Raw genomic sequence first — 15,978 nt, forward strand, 5'->3', positions numbered from 1 at the left:
TCTGTCTTTCTAAGGTACGTATAAAACAGTGATTTTTCTATGGTAGGGTGTGAATAGCTCTGACAGGTATTCTTATACTTGGTAGATTGTGAAAGGCGGCAATACATGGAAAAATAGTTCTTAAGAATATTACTTAGGATGAAGTATTTCAACATTGCAGACTGATTCTATTCAGAAGGTTTTCTAAGTTTTCCGCTTGGGGACTGCTCGGATGGACTACCGAATGCATTAAAAAGCGGTGAGCAATGAAAGCACATGGACTCCATAGACTATAATGGCGTCCGTGTGTTTTCCGTGCGGCGTCCGCATGAGTCATGCAGAGAGAAAAGTGCTTCAAGAACTACTTTCCCCTCTGCAGGATTCGTGTGGACACCGCAGAAGACACATGGACCTCATTATACTCTATAGGGTCTGTGTGCTTTCATTGCTCACCACCTTTTAATGCATTTGATATTCCATTTGGGCGTCCCTAATGCCGAACGTAGATGTTAACCAGGCCTTACACTTTTGTTTTTCTACAGTTTAGTTCCTGCAGGATTGTCCACCTTTGCTCTTGATAGACAGATAGATAGATAGATAGATAGATAGATAGATAGATAGATAAACAGACACAGATAGATAGATAGATAGATAGATAGATAGATAGATAGATTATGGTCAAGGTCAGATCAGTTGGGCCACACGTTCTTTGAAAGGAAGCAGTTAGAAAGCAATACCAAATTATACAGATCATCCACATTAAACGTCAGTCAGTATGTATCCAACGTAAATGGACATCCTTCTATGAATGCCGTTCCTGGCAGCAGCTGATCCTCGCTCAGTACAAAAGTCCAACAGCCTGATCCTGATCTTTCATAATATCTGCCATAGAGAGGGTTAAGGGGTCCTTATTCACATTAGAGGATCAGTGGGTACAGAAGACATTAGTCTAATATGTAGGACCTACTTAGGAATACCATGTATATCTATAATAATATTACTGTACATTGCCTACATGATAGCTTCATCCAGTAGACACATAACAATAATGTAAGGATATATAATGAAATATAAAAAAAAAACAAAAAAAAAACTTGCAAGTCTTCAGTAGGTGATACCTTTTTTAATGGCTAACTCATAATACTGACAAAATATGACGTTTCGAAGCTTACTATGAGCTTCTTCAGATATATCTAAAAACACTTTCTGCAGGCTGCATATTTATCCACAACTGGATACAGGGATAGGATTTCAGGAGGGAAGGGGGGGAAGAGGCTTATTACTATATACATAAGAAAACAAATCATAATGCACATAATAACACTGTCCAGTCAGTGTCTTAACTACCAAACCGACGGCATCAATATTAGGTCCTCAGTTATTGTCGTAGGTTAGGTAGTCGGCAGCATTAACCTAGTGTTTAGTTTTCACTTTTTATACAAAAATTTTTAGAAGTCATGTACATGAAATGAAAGGTAGAAATGGTTGCCACTGGGATAACGGTAGTGCTGCTTGTGCCTAGTGGTCGCAGTCACATACGATACATATAGCAAAAGCATGGCGGTGCTCACTTGTTGATGCCAGTATTCCAGTGACTTATTCACATGAAAGAAATCACTCTATTACCAGGATCAACAAGTGCCAGTCTGTTACTACTTTTGCTATATGAAATAGAGAAATGAGTTAGTAAGTCATTCATTATTTTACCAATACTGCCTATAGGACTATGGCAAAGTTGAAACTTCCGAAACCTCTGTAAGAAGATATTGTGATATAAGCATTACATAAGGAAACTTGTAGCTTCCTTTTAGTGATCTGTACATAATGTATGTGACATGTTACATTACTGCTGCATAGACTCTTATTTAAACTGTCAAATGAAAACGTGCACTACTAGTTATGACCACTAGATGTCATCCCATTTCAGTGACATATTATTTAATTTGTGTTCCATATTGGCTAGTATAAAACTTCAATAAATGACAACAATAATAATAATAATAATAATAATAATAAGGTACTATTCCGTTATCGGGCCAGCAGCAGCGCATTTCAGCACCAGCTTTCGGGACAGCAGTTCAGTTCAGCAGCGGGAATTACAATGACATCCGAGGACTGCTGGCCCGATGCTTGTGCCCAGTAGCCAGTACATCAATGACCCCCCCTCCATCTCCTCCTCCTTCCAGTGCTGCCCCCCAGCTCTCCTTACATCTACCCCGTACCCTCTCCCCGCCACATGACTAAGCCGATGCTGGCCCGATGATAGAGGCTGTGCTTGTGTGTAGTAGGCAGTACATCGATCGATGCCCTCATCCTCCTCTTCCTTCCAGTGCTGCCCCCCAGCTCTTCTTACATCTGCCCCGTACCCTCTCCCTGTAATAGGCCTCACCGTAAATCTTGAGCAATGAATGCTACTAGATAGCCGCCGGACGCTGCAGAAAGTTTGTCCCTCCGGCTCGCTGTAGCTCACCGTTCCTATAGTCGGCGTGTTTCTTGTCAGGGCCTGGATTGAGCCCCGGTGTCTTTCCTTTCGGTCTCGGTACTAGCGCTGAGGTGAGGCTTAGTCGTGTGGCGGGGAGAGGGTACGGGGAAGATGTAAGGAGAGCTGGGGGGCAGCACTGGCAGGAGGAGAAGGATGGGGGAGGGGGGTCATCGATGTACTGGTTACTGGGCACAAGCATCGGGCCAGCAGTCCTCGGATGTCATTGTAATTCCCGGAATAGTACCAATAATAATAATAATGTTATAATAATCTCTTTAGGGATTTACAAATGTTAATGCAGATTTCCAAACTCCAAATGTAAAATCGCTTTCCCTGTACCATCACGCCCTACAGACTTCCTTTGTGCCTGTGAAGTCTTGTACGGCTTTCTGTTTTGTGTGCCGCAGCCCAGTGACTTACAGTGAACACAGCCTGGGTTTAGAAATCTGCTGGTAACATTGTAACAAAGGATGTCAGGCCTAGATTTATACATATGGGAAATCATTGTTTTGCTGACACATCACCTAATCACAGAACGCACTGGGAAAAGCAGAGCTTAAAGGGAAACTCCAGCAAACTCAGCAAGACCGTAATTCCTGTAGACTCCAGAGTGAATCATTTTTTACCATCATTATTGTTATGCAGCAGCTTAGCCAGACAGTAAGATCAGATCTCCACAGACCCGGAAGCATCAGCCATCGAAGGGCGACTAATTTGATACAATATATATATTTGTGGAAAAGGTTTCCTTTATATCTTGTTCTTTGTTCATTTAAACCTCTGATCAAAGCTTAGGAGTCCAGTGGGCGGTCTTTGCAGTGATTAACAGTTATTTTTGTATATACATTCATAGAGGGCAGGATGTTAATCATTGAGTTTGACCGGCCCCCTTGACGCTTAATAGGCCGTTCGTATCACCTTTCTGCCCTCCGTTCAGCAAATCCTTGTTTTTTTTGGAGGGGGTTATAGCAAAAAGAAATACAAATATCCATCCATTGTTATATTAAAAGACATCCGTATGATGAACAGTACCATGAATAGTGCTGTGTAGCGTTCTATCGTTATACTTTGGGGTCTCTTCAGATAAGTGGAAGCCCAGGGGAGGGAGTGAAAATGACAAACAGCTACACTCACCTCTCCTAGGCATCTGGAAGTCCCCTGGCATCTTCTTCTGGCCCCTGGATGATGTCACACGCTGATTGGTTAAAGCATATCTTTAAAGATATTTTTCCACTGTTTAGTAGTTGCACTACTAGTAATAAAAGTTCACCGTTACTAGTACTAGTTACAATAAAGCCTTATTCACACAACAGTCATGTAACACATATCACATGGCCGTTTTCAAAACAATGAGAGTCTATGGAGCTATTCATATGTCCATTCTTTTAACAGACATTGAAAATGGTCTGCCAAAAAATAGGACATGTCCCAGATTACACATACACTAAAGTCTATAGGATTGGCGAAAAAACGGGAGCCCCACAGATGTGCGTAGGGGATTCCTGGAGTTCCGTCTCTCTCTGGTAAAACTTTTACTTAGTTATTTTGCCACTATGAGTTTGTTCTAAATGAGTGAGTGGGCAACTTTTTGCTCCCTACTCCTTGATTGATATTCATGTATATTTGCAATCATGCATTTTGGTCTCTTTATATTTCTTTGCACTTCACCTATCTACTAAATGTACCGTATATACTCGAGTATAAGCCGAGGCAGAGGGTAAACCAGCCATTCTGGCAGGGTCAAGTCCGGTACATCCAAAAATTGTGCCAAGGAGGCCGCCTGGTCAAGAGAGTGGAGAACAAACAACGTCCCATTGCGGCGAATTTGGAGGTGAAAAGGGTGACCCCACCTGTAATACCCGCTAGAGTTGAGAACGGCTTGGAGGACCGACTTAAGAAGTCTGCGCATAGACAAGGTTCTGCGAGAGACATCTGGGAGTAGCTGTACAGTAGAGTCCCTGAAGGAAATTGGACCATGTCGCCAAGCTGCCTTAAGGATGTCCTCCTTTTCTTTATAAAAGTGGACTCGACACAGGACGTCGCGCGGGCCCGCAGCAACAGAACGCTTCGGACCCAAGACCCGATGGACCCTGTAATCTCCGTATCCACTGGGCGGGAGAGGACCGAGTTAAAGATGGAAGAAACAGCGGAGTGAAGTTCAGCTGGAGGGACAGAGTCGGGTATACCCCGCAACTTGATGTTGTTCCTGCGCCCCCTATTTTCCTGATCATGCACCTGAAGAAGTATATGGCTATTGAAAGCACATTGAGAGGCCAAGGATGACTCCACAGCAGCAAGGCGTTGATCAATGGAGGTAGTCTGTTGTTGTTGAGAAGCAACCTGCCCCGACAGGGAATGGAGCTCTGACTTAAATGCCGACATAATCCTGTCCTGTTTCTCCTCAACTCTACGAACCATAGCCTCCATATCCGATCTAGTAGGCATAGAACAGAGCAAGTTCCAAATGTACATGAGTTTAGAGCGGCGGGACAGTGCAGGTATTTCCTAGAGTGAGGCATCCGAGAGGTCAGAGGAGGCAGGAGAGCGCAGTGCCGCATTGGAAGAGACATAGTCCAGGTCCTGACCGTCTAGCACAGTAGAGGCATCAAGGGCCACGGGCATGGGGGCACCCTGGGGCAGGGCACAACCGGGCTGTGGAGACCCAACTCTAGGAGCGGAGGTGAGACCCCCCATCTCAGCAGCCATGGTCAGACCACTGGAGGACCAAAGCACAGGATGAGGACCCGGAGCCACAACAGTAGGTGTCTGGAGGGCAGAGGAGGGTAGTGGCAGGAGCTGAGGAGGAGGAACAGCAGGCACAGTCAGTGGGAGAGCAGAAGCTGGGGAGGAGGAGAGGACCTCTGCAGTAGGCGAAGGAGCAGGAGACAACGAGGATGCCGGCAGCTGCTGGGGTTAAGGCAGCGGAGGGGCCTCCGGGTCTTGAACAAAAATAGGGCGCCGCCTGCATTCTCGCCCTCCTTGGACCGGATCTGGATCATGCATAGGATCTGCATAGTCTCTGAGTTCAACTGGAACCCCAGGAACTTCCTTTGGGTGGATGGTATGACCTCTGACTTCTCCCAATTGATTAGCAAGCCTAGCTTCAGCAGGAAGGAGGTGGCAATCTGAAGATGTTGCTGGAGGACTGTGACTGATTGAGCTTTTATGAGCTAATTGTCTAAGTAGGAAACTATAAACAGACCCTAAAGTCTGAGGGCGGCGGCGACTGGGGCCACTACCTTGGTTAATGTGAAGGGAGCAGAGGTGATGCCAAAGGGAAGAGCGGCGAACTGATAATGCTCCCTGTGGCCAGAAATCTAAACAGCAATTCTGAGAAATCGTCTGTGCGGCTGAAAGATCTGTATGTGCAGGTAAGCGTCTTTGAGGTCCAAAGTGACCATGACGTCACCCTGCTGCAGAAAAAAAGCTACTGAGTCAATGGATTCCATCCGAAAATGCTTTTTTTACGATAAAATGATTTAAGTACCTGAGGTCTATAATCATTCTCCAGCCCCCTGATGCTTTGGGCACCAGGAAGACTGGAGAATAGACCCCGCCTTCTTCCTCTGAAGGCGGGACCTTTTCCAAGGCTCCTTTCTGGATGTACTCGAGGATGGAAGACACTAGGATGGTTTGACATGCAGCAGGTAAAGGGCGAGTGGTTACAAACCGGTCTAAAGGAGACTGGGTAAATTCGATCGCATACCCACGTTCGATGACCTGAAGCACCCAAGGATAAAGGTGCGCCACACATTTAGAAAGCAAGAAAGACGACCTCCCACCGGGATCACGTCCACAGGGAGCAGCGTCCCGTCAAAAGTTCTGTTTCTTCTTCGGGCGACCACGGCCAGGGCCCCTCGGGCGGAATCTAAAGCGCCTCTGCATTTGAGAACTCAGACGAGACGATCCACGTCCTCTGCCAAAACCCTCCCGTCTGCCTCTCGTGTCCTGGGGGAGGTTCTTCCCCTTGGTATCAGCGAGTCCTTCCATCAACTCGTCTAGTCCACGATGAAGAGTCTTCCCGGTTCAAATGGCAGGGCGCAGAGCGCAAATTTGGAAGAGGCGTCCGCCCTCCAAGGCTTCAGCCAAAGGGGTCTTAGGGCTGCGGTAGTCAGCGCCATACTTTGAGAGGCTAGCTTCAGTTGCTGACGGGAGGCTTCGCCCAAATAGTCTGCAGCGGTAAACAGGGAGGACAAGGAGGCTAAAATATCCCTGGGGACCCCGGAATCCACATCCCGCTCAAGCTGGAAAAGACGGGTGCGAAGACTATTGGCTACGGAGGTGGAGGCTATGGCAACTGACGCCTGGGCGGCAGCAGCCACGTAGGCTTTCTTCAGGGTCCTGTCAGAGTGTCGGTCCAGGAGGTCTTGCAGGTTCGACCCGTCCTCCAGCGGGACAATCGTCCGGCGAGATAATTTAGCGACTGCCATGTCCACCTTCGGAGGCAAGCCCCACTGGTCCAACTGAGAAGAGGCAATAGGGTACAGCACCTTAAACACCCTGGAGTTGAGATGAGCTCTCTCGGGATGTTTCCATTGCTCCGACATTAGCTTGGCCAGAGCTGCGTCCACATGGAAAGCCCTTTGGCCCCCAGAGGTGGACGGGGAGGCTTCCCCATCAACATCACGGTCACTTGACCAGATGGGCTTCAGCAGATCTCCCATTTTTTCTATGGGTCTTCATCCTCAGATGCAACTGAAACTTCCTCCATATGAAGGCGCTCCAAGGAAGGCAGAGAAAGAGAACGGCTATCTGTACGTTGTCTTTTGGAAATGTGGGATATGAAGTCCTTCAGAGATTCCTCCAGAAAAAAACCTGGAAAAAAATTTCCACATAGAAGGGGCTAAACAAAACACAGGCCCCCCAATGCGCCCCCCCCCCCAACGTCCTAGGTGAATAATTCCTCAGGAGTGCCCCTGCAGGAGCGACAGCGGGAGTCGCCATAGCCTGAAATAAATCAAATTTCAGTATTTAAATAACTCTCCTCTCCCCAAGCTGGAACGTGATCAATAGACCAGTCTACTCTACGGGAATTCTCTACGGGCTACGACTAAGAGGATATGACGTCCTCGAAACGCATCAGCTAGTGTTTCTCAGCAATATGGAAAGGATCTAGAGCAGGGGTCCTCAAACTGCGGCCCGCCAAGCACTTCTGTCTGGCCCCGCCGACAACGCCGGCAGGCGTGCATTTATAATGAAGCTCCTGGGGAGCTCGGGCCAGGCCATGGAGCGCACTTCACTTTACCTATTGGAGGGCACCGCTCCCGATGTCTGTGCGACCTGCTCTGCCTCCGGCCCACTGTTTAAAAAGTTTGAGGACCCCTGATCTAGAGCGACAGTGCTCACTACATTGGACTACTCTGGATTTTAACCAATGTAAAATAAAAGCTATTTTTTAAGAGGGACCTAAGGAATGGAGCTGGATTTCCTTTTTCTTATTTTTCTTGGACATTGCCCAGAGCCGATGGATTCAACTTCCGTGCAACCTCCGTCCCGGTATATTTGGCATTTACCCAATGGAAATCACTTTCACCAAGTAGTTCAAGTAAGTGGGCTGTGAACATTTCCCTACCCATTTCCCTTTATTATATTGTATTTAAATAACTGTCCTCTCCCCAAGCTGGAACGTGATCAGTAAAAAACCCCATTACCATCAGGGAGAGTAATCTCGCAATCAGTGCAGGCTAAGTGTCTCCTTTTAGAGGAGGTCTTTCGACATCTGTGGTCGCCCGGAGGAGGGGTAGACGAGGACATAGCAGCACTCGCTAGACCACTCGACTCTACGGGAATTCTACGGGAAACTCCTACAAGCAGGGCCCTCAATCCCATTGTGTGAATTGACTATTAATCTGTAATGAGTCTATTTTATCTGTACTTGAACCCTACAATATGTAAAGTGCTGTGGAATATGTTGGTGCTATATAAATAAAATGTATTATTATTATTAATAAATAATAATAATAACAGTGAAATCAGGTAAGGGGGCTCGCAGTGAACTGAGGCTGGGGGAATTTGTGCTGCTTCATCTAGCATCAGCAATCCCCAGGACCAGGTAAGTAAATTAAAGGGGTCGTCCAGTTCCAGACCAATATTGAGAGACAAATGTTATTGTTTGTATAATAAAGAGTATCGGTTCCTTGTAGTTTTCTAGATCTCTCCTTGCTGTCATTCATTCTGCTTACTGCCAGTAGATAAAAATCAGTCCGTCGTCATGTGATGGATGCACATGTACATAACTTGTTATAGATTTTTATCCTCTGGGAGTAAGCAGAATGCAAATTTTTTTTATGTTTTTGCTTAGAAAAAAAATGTAAATGGTTGTGCTGTTCCTCTGTTACTTTTCCTGGAAATGCATAAATAAATTGACAACTGGGTACAACATGCATAGTCTTTATAAAAGTAGTTTTAAAGAAATGTGATGCGTCAGAGGATCACAACAATGGGCATAAAATTTTGCTAAAAAGACGACTACAAATGTAACACTTTCCATTTCTATCATCTGCATTAAGAGCAGAGTTAAAAAACAAACAAACAGATGGAAGGTCTTTTTATTGGCTTTCCGTTTATTTTTTTTTAGATGGAATAAAAAGCAGACCATGTTGTACCTTTTTCTGCGTCAATGACATTAATTGGTCACATGAAACGGCTGTACCTCAGTTCCAATCAAGTTAATGTACAATGTTGTTATTGCACTGACGTTGTTAAGACACAGCTTTTTTGCTTTTACAACACATTTGTTATGAAGGAGTCACTGTATATCTAAACTATATATTCTCAATTTTCATTACCCATGTTCTTTTCCCATTCTTTCCCTTCCTTGCTATTTTTTGGTGATAATATTGGCAGTGTACACTGTGATGGGCTATTGGGGTCTTACACATTTACTTAGAAAGTCTATATATAACTGAAGTATTCAGGGAATAGGCTGCAGCACCAACTTGAAGGCTGCAGTCTCTTTAAACAGCTGATCAGTGGGGGTTCTGGACACCAGACCCCCACTGGTCAGATACTAATGACCTATCTAAGGGTGGATCAGTACTTCAGTCCTGGAAATCCTACTGTACACATCCCAGCAACAAAAATACAGCATGATCGGAATAAAAAAAAACAATTGCGTGAATGTGGATTCATATTCTTCATTTGTTTTACATCAGGTTAATCTAGCTTTGGTGTAAATCTTGGTCACAATGGTAGTGTAGAACTTTACTCCTCTGTCCTTTCAGCCATAGACTACAGACAAGATATCCAATATTCACATTTTATTAAGAGCCAGTTAAAATCATTTGCATATATAAGTCTAATTAAAATTTTTAATCTTTTTGAAACCAATTTTATTTACATAAAGCAAAAGCTCACATGAAGGCCTAAACTTTATAGCCCCTGCCCATTCGCTACAGGAAAATGTAAAGTGGAATCTGCAAAGTCCACAATATACTCATTTCACAAATGACCTACACTAGAGAGCAAGTGTCTGACACTGCTATGTATGTATTAAAGAGTAGAAACACCATCTGCAATGGTCAAAAATACTGAGAGCTGCCACATGGGAACTTATGTGTATAGGATACTTAGTAGCCCGATTAAAAAAAAACAAAAATAAAACATAATTGCCTGACAACTGAAATGTGTAGAAATTCCATGCAGGGTTTGAGTATGCATTTACAGTGATGGAATCCGCAAATTCCTTTCCAGTCGGCAACAAAAAAATAAATTACATAAAAGGATTTCATGAGTCTAAATGACAAATTCAAACACACACTGAAATAGAGAGTCTAAGTAGAAATCCCAGGTATGCAGAAGTTTCGGTATGGCGGGTGGGACACCAATTGTATGTCACAGAACAATTCTGCAGAAATAATTCACAACAAATATTACATGACACTGCAACAGTAAAACATCAAATCCATGACAGGACTCCTAAGTACATGGTAGTAGATGAGGCATCCAAAGAACCGTAAATTTCCTTTCTTGGTTTCTTTCAACTTTGTCAAAAATGTAACATTGTACCTAATTCTGTTATAGGAAATTGCACAAAAATAGTAGTTTCCAATTTGTAATTTTTTTTTTTTTTATTACAAAAATCAGTAAAAAAACACTGATTTTTTAATTTTATTTTTTAAGATCTCTGCTAGGTTAGAAAACCATCATAGAGTGGTACACTGATTACTCCCCAACATAGTTTGGTGACGTTCTAGCCTAGCGCAGTCAGGGTCCATGTCTGACACAGTGATTCTAAAGGCCCCAGGGGCAAAAGTCTGCACAATAACTGGAATCCTGCAGAGCCATCAGATTGAGAGATGAAGGACAAATATTTAAAAACATGGTGTAGATCAGCATGGTGGCCAACAGGAAATGGTAGGGTGAAGGGCAACACTGTTTTGGGAACTGATGGGTCCATTCTGCCATTTTATGAAGGCTCTCCAGTGCAATCATCCCTTCCCATCTCCAATAAAGTTCATTTTCTTCCTTATTTTATCGTCGTGAAAACCGGTTCTTGAAAGCTTTTATTGTTTTGGCCATCATTGGAGCAACCTCTGAAATACACAAACATAAGGATTCTTTTGTAAGGTATAGTTAAAGCAACGGTAGCTACAATAAAGAAGCAGGACAAAAAAAAAGTCTGTAAAACCAACACAATGATGGAATAAAATATATCACAGACTGAGTCTGATAGACATGAGCAGAAACATCAGACTGCAGAAACAACTGTGTTATAAAGTAGCCACTATTGCATTCCTAGAAGAGACAGCAAGGATATACTCTAACATAAGTAATGTTATGCACCATAAGATTCATCACGAGTACAATGAGGCATATAGAATGAGCCTTTAAAGAGAAGTCTGACAGAGCTGGCAGCGAAACATTAAAGGGATTCTACCACTAAAACACATTTTTTTCTAGTTAACACGTCGGAATAGCCTTTAAAAAGGCTATTCGTCTCTTACCTTTGGAAGTGCTCTCCGCCGCGCCGTTCGTTCAAAATACCATTTGTACCGGTTTGCTAATTAGTTCTCTCTCAGCGATGGCGGCGTCCCCATCGCAGGAGCAGCGATGAGGGCGTCCCCATTGCAGCTCGAAAACCGACCGCAGCGCCGCCTCTATGGTCTTCTGTATCCTCCCCTTGCTTCTTCAGCGTCTCTGTCGGACACCTGCGCAGTACGCTCTGTTCGACGAAGATTGCCGAACGTACTGCGCATGCGCGAAATTGCGGTGCTCGCACTATGGCTGGGACCGCAATCTTCGCCAAACAGAGCGTACTGTGCAGGCGTCCGACAGAGACGCTGAAGAAGCAAGGGGAGGATACAGAAGACCATAGAGGCGGCGCTGCGGTCGGTTTTCGAGCTGCAATGGGGATGCCCCCATCGCTGCAAGAGAACTAATTAGCATACCGGTACAAACCGGTATTTTGAACGAACAGCACGGCGGAGAGCACTTCCAAAGGTAAGAGACGAATAGCCTTTTTAAAGGCTATTCCGACGTGTTAACTAGAAAAAAATGTGTTTTAGTGGTAGAATCCCTTAAAACTGCTTTTAGCAAATCCAACACTTGTGAGCATATCCCAATAGTGCAAATGCACACAGATGTCAGCAAATGCAGAACTCAAATACAGCAGACTCTGGGCTTCATGTATGTAAGGTCAAGGCAGAGTTGTACAAGCAGCATATAGCATGGTCAATGAAAAGTCAGATTTTCTAACCCCATATACATTAGATAAAATGGATTGCCAATAACCGTATTTTACGGACTATAAGGCGCACCGGACTATAAGCCGCATTGCCCATGAGCGCCTTATAGTCCGTCTCGGTTCATATATTTAAGCGCACCGGACTATAAGCCGCAGTCCGGTGCGCATTATATGTTCTTGAAAGCGGCGGCAGGCAGACTTTGCCAGCGGCCGCTTAACCCCCTGCGTGCCAGCCGCTTCTATTGGAAGCGCTCGGCAGGCGAGGAGGGGCTCTATCAGCAAAATCATGCTGATAGAGCCCAACCGTAATGTTGTGAAACTTACCGAGCGGTGCAGGGTGGGCGGGCATTCAGGCCTCCTCTTCCTCCGATGTTCCGCCCTCCTCCTCCGCCGCTCGCTGATAATGGCCTGGGCGCATGCGCAGTAGTAGAAGCATTATGATATTGCGCATGCGCCCCGGCCATTATCAGCAAGCGCCGGAGAAGGACGGAACATCGGAGGAAGAAGAGGCCTGAATGCCCGCCCGCCCGCCCTGCACTGCTCGGTAAGTTTCACGTTCTGTTTCAGCGTGACAGCAGGGCTGCCGGACACTTCCCATTCATTTCTATGGGAGCCGGCATGCCAGCGCTCCCCATAGAAATGAATGGACTGCTTTTTTCCATTCATAGAGCGCTCGCATGCCGGCTCCCATAGAAATGAATAGGAAGTGTCCGGCAGCCCTGCTGTAACGCCGGCGTGTACGGCTGTGATACACGCCGGCGTTCCGTACTGTGAATGCACCCTTACGGTGCCTTTTATGTATGTATGGAAGCGGCACGCAGACTTTGCCGCCGCTTCCATCCATATATAAGCCGCACCGGACTATAAGCCGCACTTACGATTTCTGAGGAAATCGTAGGTTTTTATGTGCGCCTTATAGTCCGGAAAATACGGAAACTATCCGCTGATGTCCGTGTAATCAGCCATGACATTTTTTTTGTGTACTCCTGCCTTACCCTCTAGCTGCTCGCCGACCACTATTAAACCTTGGATAGTGGCAGGCCTATTCCATTATGTGAATATTGCAGACCCCTTCACTAGGACTCTTGTGTTTTCAGACCTTGCAGTCCAAATTTAAATCTCGGCTGGGAGGCCTGCTCTTATTACTCACAAATTGCACTTGTTCCTCAATCCAGTTTCTCGAAGCCCACATGTTTTGAACTTTTTTTTTTTTTTTTTTTTTTTTTAATATAGATTGTGTGCCCCATATATGGCTCACAATGTACATTTTTCCCTATCAGTATGTCTTTGTAGAATGGGATCCACGCAAACACAGGGAGAACATACAAACTCCTTGCAGATGTTGTTCCTGGCAGGATTCGAGTGCTAACCACTGAGCCACCATGTTGCCCCCTGTTTTGAACGTTTATGTCAAGGTAATTCAAGCACCCGTGGCCTTATTAGCAATATCTATAGCCTTCTCACTACTTCCACTCCAGAATCTTTCCCACAACATGCCTACATGGCCAACTAGCATTGCTACCTGGGGCAGGAGTTACCCTTCCCTGGGTGGTAGATTATGTTTTTTTTTTCTGTTTTTTTTTTATGTAGATTGTAAACCTCATATAGGGATTATAGGATTCTTTGTAGAATTGGAGGAAATTCACGCAAACACGGGGAGAACATACAAACTCCTTTCAGATGTTGCTCCTGACGGGGGATTCCAACTCAGGACTCCAGCACTGCAAGACTACAGTGCTAACCACTGAGCCACCGTGTTGCCCCGCAGATTATATGGAACCAAGTCGTCTCAATGTGCCTCCTATAAGGAGAATAAGTCTATAATTTTGATGCACTGGTATCACCCCAGAGGTCGAACACTGTACGTTCCCCATGGTATAAAACCACTGTTTGAGGTGCTGCAGGTCGGAGGAGGACCTTGCCCCACATTTTATTGTCCTTTCTGAATTCAAACCATGGCTCTGATTTCTCACATTTTGGCCCCCTTTGACGCTACAACCTTTTTTGCTTAATCTTCTACCTGCAGGTCTCTTTAAGCCACTTGTCACAAGTTGTTACTCCACATACTCGCGGCAACAAAGAGTTTGATTTCAGACCATTGGAAGCGCCCCGACCCTCCTTCCCTTTCAGGCCTAGTCCAGTAGATTAGGGAGGTCTGGAGAATCGAATCACTGACTGCGTCGATAAATGACCAGGTTGATCTTCTCAATACAGTGTAGTCTTGGTGGGACTCTCATAATTCATCTAAGCTGCCTTGCTGCTGCTCTGCCCCTGTGGCACTTTACTTAGATGTCTCTGCCTCTCCCTGGCTCCCTTCCCTCTCTTTTTCGTTCCTCCTCCTTCGGGGTCTGTGTCTTCTTCCCTGTGTCTGTCCTCTCCATGTCTGTCTCCAATTAGTTCAAGAATAATTTTAATTTTAGCTCTAGATTTTGTTAGTTGTTTCTCATTCCTATTTTGCTATTTGACATTGGCCTGTCTTATGATAATTGCTTAGCTTTCTTTATTTTTGTTTAAAATATCCAATAATTAGAAAAAAAAATAGAGAAAGGTATAGCTGTCCATTAAACGTGTGAATATTGTTACTGGACACTACAAGCCTGAGATCAAACTGATTGAAAAGAATTTGTAGAGCTATTATACAATAGAATCATTACTTACTTTTGACTTGTGGTTTACGGGGATCATGTCCAGACTGGACAACACTGCTTGCTGTGGACACTGTACTGCTAGTACTTGGTCTGTCAGATGAGCGGGGTTCCTCAGATGACAAACTGCCATGACTACTACTACTGACTGGCATGAATGGTTTAATCCTGATAGGAGAGAGGCAAAGATACATCAGAGTCTTAAAATCCACTAAGACATGCACTTAAAAATGCCTAGTTGTCTATCCTTATTTTTACCTTGTTTTTTCACTGACAATTGCTGCTCCTGTTCCAAACTTTTCTTGTCTTCTACGCACATCGCGTGGGGGTTTCACTTCTGTATTCACAAATGCCATCTTGGCTTGTCGTACTGTCCAAAAATAATTGAAGTAAAAACTCCTATTAGACTGCAATACATGCCATAAAAAAAGTGACGGAAGTAAAAAGGTATGAAAAATTTAATTACTTTCAGACAGGATAACTGATATGGACTCTAAAGAGGAGTTATAAAAAAACCAAAAATGTAATATATATATATATATATATATATATATATATATATATATATATATATATATAATCATTATGAGTGCTGAGTAATATTGTTCCATTTCCTTAGAGAACTACTGTCTGTATAAGTACTTAAAGGGGTTGTCTTAATCCTTTTAATACAAGAACTGATAAGCTTTCATCAAACAGATGTTTCTTCCTGAAGCTACACATTTAGTGGCCAATATGAGAAAAATCTACAATATGATGGACTATGTGCACAAAGAACGGATCCTTGTTAGTGGCTATGTGCTCTGGCTTACATAGTAGGGCGTCCTGAGAGGAAACAAGACATCTCTCAAGATAAGACTTTTCAACTATACTATATCTTATTTGTTATTTTATGAAAACGTATAATATTGATGAAATAATTCGTCAGTTTTCAGTCATAACCTGAACTGAATATGAATATGTATGTGTGTATATATATATATATATATATATATATATATATATATATATATATACCGTATTTTTCGGACTATAAGACGCACTTTTTTTTCCTCCCAATATGGGAGGAAAATGTGTGTGCGTCTTATAGTCTGAATGCAGCGTGTGCAGCGTCTGTGTCCCGTCTGTGTGAATCAAAAGGAGAGCAGCACGGTGCCTGCCTGGTCTGCTCCTCCTTCCCTCCTGTG

The 15,978-nt window shown here is 44.2% G+C and overlaps 1 protein-coding gene across 1 annotated transcript in view; it reads right to left on the minus strand.

Annotated features, from left to right (window-relative positions):
• Nucleotides 1-9,009: 9,009 nt before the first annotated feature.
• The window catches only part of ELOA (elongin A), a 35,798-nt gene continuing 28,829 nt past the window's right edge, over nt 9,010-15,978 (minus strand). Inside the window, exons 9-11 of the mRNA XM_075264730.1 lie at nt 15,050-15,161; nt 14,805-14,959; nt 9,010-10,995 (exon numbers count right to left, since the gene is read on the minus strand). Coding sequence (XP_075120831.1) covers nt 10,934-10,995; nt 14,805-14,959; nt 15,050-15,161 — 329 coding nt within the window. The 3' untranslated portion in view covers nt 9,010-10,933. The remainder of the gene's footprint in view (nt 10,996-14,804; nt 14,960-15,049; nt 15,162-15,978) is intronic.

This window comes from Leptodactylus fuscus, chromosome 2, assembly GCF_031893055.1.
Source record: "Leptodactylus fuscus isolate aLepFus1 chromosome 2, aLepFus1.hap2, whole genome shotgun sequence".
Classification (NCBI taxonomy): Eukaryota; Metazoa; Chordata; class Amphibia; order Anura; family Leptodactylidae; genus Leptodactylus; species Leptodactylus fuscus.